This window comes from Polyodon spathula, chromosome 8 (genome assembly GCF_017654505.1).
Source record: "Polyodon spathula isolate WHYD16114869_AA chromosome 8, ASM1765450v1, whole genome shotgun sequence".
Taxonomy (NCBI): domain Eukaryota; kingdom Metazoa; phylum Chordata; class Actinopteri; order Acipenseriformes; family Polyodontidae; genus Polyodon; species Polyodon spathula.
In genome coordinates, this window is record NC_054541.1 from 36411483 (window position 1) to 36421989 (window position 10507).

The 10507-nt window shown below is 36.0% G+C and overlaps 1 protein-coding gene across 3 annotated transcripts in view; it reads left to right on the forward strand.

Moving 5' to 3' along the window:
- Positions 1-9798, forward strand: part of LOC121319875 (exocyst complex component 4-like) — a 138291-nt gene extending 128493 nt beyond the window's left edge. For all 3 annotated transcript variants that reach the window (XM_041257787.1, XM_041257789.1, XM_041257788.1), the window contains exons 17-18: positions 121-280; positions 8386-9798. In XM_041257787.1, the coding sequence (XP_041113721.1) occupies positions 121-280; positions 8386-8623 (398 nt within the window). In that variant the 3' untranslated portion in view covers positions 8624-9798. The remainder of the gene's footprint in view (positions 1-120; positions 281-8385) is intronic.
- Positions 9799-10507: the final 709 nt, after the last annotated feature.

Consider the following 10507-nt stretch of genomic DNA (forward strand, 5'->3'; position numbering starts at 1 on the left):
TTTTTGCTTTTAGTGGTACAATATATTATATAGAGATTCATATTCTGTTTTTCCTTTCAATTTTTTGTTTTGAACTTTTCTTAACTGTCTTAGTGAAAGTATCTGTGTCATTTAATTCAGGTCTCGGTCATTTGATTTCCTGCATCCTGATCAATGGGGCCCAGTACTTTAAAAGGATCAGTGAATCTGGAATTAAGAAGATGTGCAGGAATATCTTTGTCCTCCAACAGAACTTGACCAACATAACCATGTCTCGAGAGGCAGACCTTGATTTTGCCAGGTACTGTAAATAGAAATCTGTATCACAATTGGGTCTTGAATTTTAAGTGCTGGATAACTGTATTTCTTATATGGATTAGCCTGGTTCACTGCTGCATATTATTTTGAACTAGGTGTGGTGGGTGTTTACTGAAAGGTTGCAAAGCTAATATATTTGTAGATGTTCAATTGCATTTAAAATGTATTAGCCTGCAGATCAATTCCCCAACTGAGTCACACAGGTGGCTAGACCAACACATGATCAGTTTAAGTGTTTGCATTTTTGAGGGCCTTAGGCTATAAAATCAAGATGGTTACTGGAAATTATTGTATTGTACAAAAAAAAAGAATTGCATTAAATATTGCTCTGTCTAACACAGGATAACTTGTATAAAGAGGCACATTTGTATTTGCATTTTAAAGGGTCACTACAATAAAACAGAGTGCACACACACCTTTTGTTTGTTTGACTAGGTCAGACTCCTACCACATTTCGTGCTTCGTTTCTGGTTTCCATAAATGAGACACAAATGCATTGAATCCAACAATGAGGCACTGCAAGGCAGGATTTTAAAGTGTCTTACATTTCCATTTCATGTAATACATTACAGTTCAAGTTTTAATAAGCTGTCACCAATCATCTTTCTTGGTTGTTTATTATACATGAAATCTACAAACTGTGCTTATTTGTCTTTTTGAAACACAAAAAACGTGTTGCCATGGTGAACCTTTGACAGAAAGTTCTTGCTGTTTATTAATAATACCCTCACTAGTGTTCAGTGCAGTTTACTAAATATCAACAATAATAATCTCACCCACGCAGTCTTTCTGTGTTATACAGTTAGTTTAATAGTATGTTGTCTTGCTGTAACGGAGCAAATGTAATGTATGTAAAGCAGAAACAGCTTGCATTTATTTATTTTATTTTTGTGCTGATTACTGATGATGGCAGAAGACGATGATTGAATCTTTAGCACATCACTTGAACGTTGTTGTCTGATTACCAGACCTGCTAAAATATGCATACAAAAGTATCCTTTGTGTAAATATAATCAGAACAGCCAGGCAGCGTATGCTCATGCTTATTTCATTTGGTATGCATACCTTTGTTAAGCTAATGGGAAAGAAACAAAACTGTACAGACCCCCGGGGCTCCAGAGTGCTACACATTATATTTAATAGTCATTTCACTCTGTGTTCCACTAGGTTCAGCAAATCAATGTTCTCCAATCACACCGAGAATATAGATGTGATCACTGAATAGCTCTATTATTTTCTCCCAATGCCTTGCCTTTGGGACCATATTTAAATGGATGTTGATTTCATGGGTACTCTTCCAACATGGTTTAGATTAAGAAGTAAGAAACAATGCATAAATATCCCTTGGTGTGCCGTGATACAGTATTACTCTGTGGCTTTAAACACGTTTTAAAATGGCACTAAAATAAATGCATAATCCCTTCCAGGTTCTATAAGGCAAGTTAAATAAGGGCATTGCACCTCAGTTGGCCACAGACTATGTAGTGGCACCTGTATTGTTAATGCAATTGCAAATATAAATGAATAATATAGGAACGCTTTATTTAACTGACATTAATTTAACCCTATTCCAATAACATTTACAGAGCGAACAAGTGAAAATGTAACGCTATTGTTGAAATGTCTGAAACTGTTTGAAATGCTTCTCTATTACTGTGTTGTTGTGTACATATTTTAAGTACAATGTTATAGTACTTAGAAACAGCTGTCAGTGTATAGTAGAATAGTATAGACATGGCTATTTGGCATAGCTTTCTGATAATACAAAACCCTTAATAGCAGTTGTTTTTTGCCTGTCCCTTTAAAGAGCAGTTTTATCATTGTCAGGGCAATGCAGATGCAAAAGCAAGTTTAATGTGTTTAAAAAAAAAAAACCTTGTTACAAGTAACCTTTCCACCTAGAAACTCCATCCAAGGAGATTCTGGTTTTCAGCATAGAAGAGAAGTCATTTTTGTGAAAGGAACAGAAGTTGGCTTTAATTCAAAATAATTCCAGCAGAGCATCCTTCCACTGTTAGAATAATTAGGATTGATTTTAGTTTAAATTTGACTGAGAGAAATGACCAACACATCTTTAAATATTGACTGAAATATCTGAATGCATACAGATTGGTAAATCAAAGACTGCCACCTTGTGGCAACATACTGTATAGTAAACTAATCTAATGCAAGTGCTGCAGTTGTACCTGATGGCAAGCTGCTATGTCCTCAGCCTGTAGGTATATCAGTGCCATTATATAATTACTCAACAATAAACCATTAAATAATGGCCTCAAGCATGTACACATTTGCAAACTACCATTTTTATCTTTATTTTAAATCATTGTATCCTTAATGCTGATTCTTATTGTACACCAGAAAGAGGCAGTAGTGATATTACTACTACAGCCAGAAAAAATACACTAGTCACAACCCAGTACAGTCTCTCAGGTGTTTAAAAAATAAACGATATTTAATAAAAATGCAATTTATTTGTTGATGTCAGCAAAGAATTTAGCCTTGCTGCTATAATGTGTAAATGTTGTGGAGTGTTGTTTACCCAGATGAAAACTGAGAGGAGAGTGTTTATATTGATTTTCTTACCGTGTGCAACATTTCACAAATCAATGCAATGAACTTTGCAAAAGCATGCTGTAAACATGTTACACCTGTCTGTCTCCTGGTCAGTGAATTACCCACACCTCTTCCACAGGAATATATATATATATATATATATATATATATATATATATATATATATATATATATATATATATATATATATTCCTGTGGAAGGGGTGTGGGTAATTCACTGACCAGGAGACAGACAGGTGTAATTGAAAACACCACACAGATGCCCAGTTTTATTTCAGGGGCACGCTGGGTTTCTTTAGCCCGCAGAGGGCGCTGTTGGTCCGTGGTCTGCTTACCAACTATGGTAAACAGAACCACGGGAATACCAAGCAAGGGTAAACAGTTCAGGCGCACTCGCAGGTGCTTCAAAACAATACTGCAAAAATCGAAGGCACAAAGAAACAGGTAAAATAAAACAGTAACAAAACTACAAAGAAAAGGTGCTGCACTCTGCAGCAATATCCCGGTCGCCGCTGCCCGTGCGACCCGGATCACTGTCCTACGCTGCCGGCTACCTAGCCTGCTCAGCTATCCTTATTCAGGGATCTGGCCAAGGGTTCCCCTCCCTCACTGTCTCGCTCTGAACCTCCGTTCCGTTCAGTCGTGGACCAGCGTTTCCGCGCACTCTGTTCATCTAAAAGGGCAGATATGAGGAAACAACAGAGCGTTAATTTATAGGGTAACAATCTCCCAAGACGTACCTCTCAGCCATTCAGAGAGGGGGAAAGTCCACACACCCACTTTCCCACCTCCCCTTGTCACTGCCATGACTCACAGGCGGTTGTTGGATGACTGCCGCCCTCTTCCTGCAGCCCGTGAACACGCCAACAGAGTCAGCACAGATCTCTCCCTGTTACAATTCCATGGACAATGCATTTCAAAACCATTGAATAAACCTCTTTGTAAGTTGACTGCCAGATGATTATTACTGACAGCCTACCAGACAGACAGAATATTCCACAAAAATGAATCCATGCAGAATAACTATTGAACCCCCTGAACCTACAGGGCTTTGCTGATCTGTACACTTTTTTATTATTAATATATTAATATTACTATTGCAATAGCATTTGTTTTCTGTGTAAGATATATAAAGGAATTGGTATACTGCTTTAGGCTCCAATCCAATTAAAACGGTAAATCATTTCGTAACGCATTCATTTAGAAAAAGGCCAGTTTTAACTATCTGACCTATACAAAGTCAGACTGAATGTTACCAGATGTCGCATACCTTTTGTTTATGTGGTTTTTTTTTTTGTATTATTAATCCAGTTAAAAAACACCCCGCTATAACAAATCAAATTTTCTGATTGATCAGGTCAAAAGACAAATGTACAAGCTGAATAATAATAATAATAATAATAATAATAATAATAATAAAATCATTAAATTTCACAACCATTGTATATTGTACATTGCCAGTGGGATTTAGACAGCATCAGATGATGTTGTACTGGAACTTTCTTGGGTTTTAGGTAAGGGTATTGAAAGGGAAGTTACAGAATAGCAACAGAAGCAGATCCAATGTATGTATTCATTTTCTTTTGATGCATCTGCTTGAAAAGGTCCTGGTTGATGGTGTGAAAGATTTCTGTACGGGCAACACCAAGGTTCCTTGACTCAACAGTACACCAGGCCCCTAACTCCACAGAGGTCTGTGCTTTACATATTAGGTTTTTTGGATGTTTTGTTTACATCATCAGTTCTTCCAAAACTGGAACTTTTTTGTCTTATAAACTGTAGACTGCCATATGCATTATAGTCACGTCTGTCACTTTTATTTTTCAGTTACTGCTGTCAACTGTGGGCCTCTGTAAATGAGATTTTGTATCCCAGAAGCTATCGCCTGAATATTTTAAATAAATGAATACATTACTCAGCAGTGACTTTCAGTAACTCTTGACAAAGCCCTTTCATCAGGGGGAGGTAGTAATGCAAAAAGATAAAGGAGACTTTATTATTATTTGAAGTGTTACGAATTTGAATACTGTATCTACCAGTACCGAAGCACCAAGAGGTAACGTGCGTGCTATAAGTTGACAAGAGAACTGTATAAGTGGAAAACTTAGATGATCATTAAGAAGTGATATGGATGATAAGATCCTTTGTTGAATATGGTCAAAAAGTGTATACATCAATGTCACAAAGACTGCAGAAGTGGGTGGCGTCAGACCAGAAACAGGAAAATAAACAGTAGTAGAGAGGTAGAGTTTGGTGGAGCTGAGCGAATGGACTAAATAAACAAACAGACAGAAAATAAACTGTTGTAACAATACAAAAACAGGACACGGCACATTTGCCAAAATAAATAGACAAACAAAACGGACGAAACAAAACAAACAATGGACTAACAAACAAACACGGTGAGCATCTATTTTTTTAACGATTACTATTATTCTTATTATTTTTACCTCCATCTCCTATCCCGTTCTCCACTCACCGAACACCCAAACGCGAGTGGGTGAAAACATGCTGCTTTTATGCAGCTGTATCAAGACTCGATTGCTAATCAATCATTCAATTGGAGTCTTGGTACAACTGCATGTGAATTAATAAAGTGCAATTCCCCGTGCTCACATATTATTACTTTTTGCTTGCACGTGAAGTGCTGTGCACTCCTCGGGCCTAAATACAATATACATTTTAAACACTTGTGTTACACAGACCCGTTTATATCCCGTGTACCAATGACCATACACCAACACTTAACACACCACATGCAACATATAACAGATGATATACACAGGAGCGGGCACTTTGTCACAGTCAGTTACTTCAGGATTTAAAAGATATGTTTTCCTAACCTTTAAGTGATTATAGCTAGAGGGAAAAAAATGAATGCATCTTTACCCTTCCCTATGTACTATAGGTCTCACATGAAGTTTTGAAAGAAGCACGTTACAGCAAACACACACGCACGCACACACACACACACACACACACTGGCTACCATAAAATGCAAGTCAGTAGGTGATGCATGTAGACCCCACAAACACTGCTGAGATGATATAGAGATGAAATAGGAAATGAAACAATAGCAGCGTACCTGAATGAACTAGTGATGTATCAGATTTTACTAAACCCAACATACTTGCTCTATGTGCTTCTCATTAGATCTATGTAGCGAGTGGAGGTTTAGACAGGTAAGATGTACTGTGTGTGATTATTTCATTATCTATTGGAAATGGGGCACACATTTCCATATCAGCTGAGGTGTTACCCACCTGAAAGTGTTACCCACTGCCACGCTAGGAGTGAATAGAGAAGGTTGACAAGTAACATACAGGAAGAACAATGGAAAGGAAAGATACTGGTGCTCACTGCATTACTGCAGGTATTGCATATTCTTGTAGTGTAATCATAGTCACTTAGATCATGTCCTCCCTCACGGTGTACCTATTAATGACTTTATCATAGTGTAAGCCCTGGGAATATTGTCATCAGGCAGGATGATGCACATATTTGAAGAAAACTATATGAAGGAAGGAGACAGAGGTATTCTAAAAATTCTTTAAAATGTTGTTGATCTGCAGGGGGAATCTGTAATGCACTTATGCAAATAACATTGGGTGGAAATGCTAATAGAATGAGTTTGGCCTTCATAGTCATCGAATGTTTAGAAGTGTAAACCAATTTCCATTAAAATAAAGGATTGCAAATGGAAGAAAATGTGGAAAAAATGTACTCCCGATAATGATATAATTGCCCTTCTCTTCTTCATTTCTGAAGTGTTTACACATGCACAGGTTCATTTTTTTTTTTTTTTACTAAATATGCATTCTATCATTGCATAGAACGGTTATCTAGCATACCTGCTAGTAATTACAAATGTCAACCTAAAAGGTTGTTATGCTTTATTTTTATTTATTTATTAATCATATGAATTATGTAAGTATATTTAGGTCATGACCCATAAACTGTAACACATAACAAGTATATCCTAAGAGGGTTATAAGTTTAGTGTGATCCAAACTGCCAACATCTTATCAAGTTGGGTAGAATGTGTTATAAACCCTAGTGGTAACTGACTATAATACATTTTATTCTGCTGAATTTGTTAGAACTGTTTAATTTCATTCAGATGATTCCCACAACATTTTACTACAGTTGTTACAATTCCCCAGTCACTAGGTAAAACCTTGTTACATGTTTGCTGACAGAAGCAAACTTTAGTGCATCTAATGTTAAATTATAGAGTACATGAATTGCAGACATTTCTTTGTCTGCATTCATTTCATTGTCTCCCTAGTTTATGTATAATACATTTGCTTAATATTATTTCCACTGACATAATGTACAATGAAGGGGCTAATTAGAAATGTATGGTATATACCGGTATAAAATATTTGCAGGTGTTTGTGGGGTATTGAAAATGATATATAATGCTATTGGTTATTTTTTATAGCCTGGGAAGCATATGGGTACAGGCTTTAATCGTACTCGGTTATTTATATAGCTTGGGCTTAAATTACAGGTGACAACTGAATGTGTCTGTCTTATTGCCTCACATGCTTTTTGAGTTTATAAATACTGGAACCAAATGTATGTTGACTTCAGATTTGATTCACACCTACAGTCTTAGACATGTTGCATTTTTTTACTCTAATGCATTATGTGCATCAACAATTTACTCAAAGCCTCCGCTAGTGTTTTCTACTGTTGTAACAACCTTGACTTGCATACAGAAGGAAAAACATTGAGTGAAATAGCTCGCATCACTCGATTTTCAAGGTGTGGTATCCAAAGCATAATCAACAAGTAAAGAGAAACATCATCTGTAATTGACAAACCCAGGACTGAAAGACCCAAAAAGCTGTCTAACAAGAACGAGCAATATTTGAAGTAATAGAATGAAGACAATCGTTGAATTGACAACAGAACAGTGAATGGCTGGCTGTAATTGAAATAAAACAATATTTTTCCCCCAAGTATTTCATTTATAACTGGACATGACATTTGCTTTGCTCTTAGATGTATTTAGTAATTATGTTAAGACTTCACACACACACGGTGGAACTTATTTATCGTGCTGGCTGCATAATGGTGATAATCTTGGGGGGGAGGAGGGGGGTGGGGTGTTAATAAATGACTGAGATTTATCCAATTTCACAAGTCATTACCACCTTGAGGAAAATAAGCAGGACTCCTGAATCTGCAGCAGTAAACAATACACAGAAACAATGCAGACAATGCTCAGACATCCAGGCTTTGTTAAATATGTCAATATTAAGACACCAACTAGCTGGGAATGTATTATTATTATTATTACTAAATGATCCTACAAATAATAATAATACATCATTGCCCATCCATATTCTGTATAATCCAACTTCGTTTAAAAAACATTCCTGACTCCTAGAGGAAGATTTAATGCAGCTTTATATTAATATAGGGAAATAACGTAGGTCAAAAAGGTGACTCCACCTTTGTGTGGTGTGGCTTTCTCTTGAACCCTGTTTTAACTCCTCCTTGCAGACAATACTACGAAATGCTGTATAACACTGCAGATGAGCTGCTGAACCTGGTTGTGGACCAAGGAGTGAAATACACGGAGCTGGAGTACATCAACGCACTGAGCCTCCTTCATCGCAGCCAAACTGGGGTGGGAGATCAGACCGTGCAAAACATGCGACTGCAGCGCCTGAAGGAGATCGTCTGTGAACAGGCTGCCATAAAACAAGCCACTAAAGACAAGAAAATAACTACTGTGTAACCACACTCTTAGACACTACCCAATGGCCATGTATTCTCAGAGCACTGTTATGTAAAGCAGAAGTACTATATATGTACCATGAATGTGCAGGCTAATAGTTGGGAATTATTAAACAGTACAGTATATATTAAAAATAGTGAAGAATTGCTGTTCTTGCAAAGTCAACTTTATCTCAAGCAGTCAGAGTGCAACTTCTCATACCGTAACTTACTTAGAGCTTGGGATTTTATCATATTACTATTCAAAAATCTCCACTAAAGATTTTGTATATTCAGTTTCTCCAATTATATATTTGTGTACTGATTTAAAGTTGGAAACATTTTGGAATGTAATTTATAATGAATAACACCTTCCCCCAAACCTGGTGCATCCACTAAAGGGGAAAACACTTTTCTCACATACCTAAAACTTTCTCTCTTATATTTGAATGTAATAAGCACTGTGGCTGACTGTATAGAAAGAAATGCCACTAAATCAGCCAACCAGAATGACTTTTTTTTTTTTTTCATTTTTAACTAATAATATAAATTTATTCTGTTTGTAGTTTCACTACGGCAACTTATTCACAACATAAACCCTAGCAAATTGCATTTCAGTATGGCTTGTGTATGATCTTTAAAATTGCCAAACACGATTTTTTTCGTTGTTTAAATGTTATTTATATACAGTTCTTAAAATTGTAGAGGCTAATACACCAGAATGACTTTGGAGTAATATTATGGCTTATATCTTAAATCAGTACCACAGTGTTGTCTAGTAATGTAATCGTTTTACTTTGAACTTTTATTTTTGCTACATTCAGATACTGGTTTCAAAACAAAGTAACAAGCTAGTCAAGAATGCAAAGTAGGGTTGTTTTCTGTCAACATCATTGCAGCCAGAACTCTGGAAATATGATACTATTTCAATTTAGATTGGACATCTGCTTAATACAAAGAAAAAGGTTTGCTAACTGCAGTTCTAGTGGTGTGTAACTTATCGGGTGATTTAAAATGAATATGGAGATGTTGTTAATACAAACATATATTTTCATTATGTACTGTGGAATGTGTGAATTATCCCTGTTTGCACAAAAAAAAAACATTTATATGGCACCTTTTAACGTGACTGAAGCGTTTTACTTTCCATTAAATGCACTGTATTGTGTTCTGTTTAATAAAGGTGGCTTCTGTTAATAACTGGCTTCAATTCTCCAATCCTTGAATACAAAATGAGCCTTAATTTCCTATATTTATTTTTCGTCACTGATTATCATGTTAGTGTATGCTTCGTTAATAAACATTGCAGCAAATATGGGACTTCACAGTTCTTTCATAATAAACTACATGAACATAATTGTGATCGTTTATTTAACATCATTTAATCAAAGAAACTACAAAATGATAACGCAAAAGTCTCCTGGAAGCCATAATAGTAGTACAGTATTTCATGTTAGATTTCGAAATGTGACATTTTTCGTTAAGTATATGGAAAACTACAAAGCAGTGTCTAATTAAATATGTTAACATAACATTATTCATCAGGTTTCATTTAACTTTAGTGAAGCAACATTAGTTCATTCTATAGGAGGATGCAAAACTTTTAGCCGTAGCTGTATCCTCAAATATTGAGTCAACATTCCCAGAGGTTCTGTTCTAAGGCGTGATGAAATCAGATGTTTTCAGTTGGTCTGTGGCATGTTAGATAAGCAAGAAGACAAGAAAGTTGAGTGAAAATGTAGTTGCAGTAGTCAGTGTGCACAATAAGCTATTATTATTATTATTATTATTATTATTATTATTATTCAGAGTCTTTTATCCAATGCAATTTACAGAGACTAGGGGATGAACTATGCATCACAACTGCTGCTGCAGAGTCAATTACAATAGGACCTCAGTTTTAAGT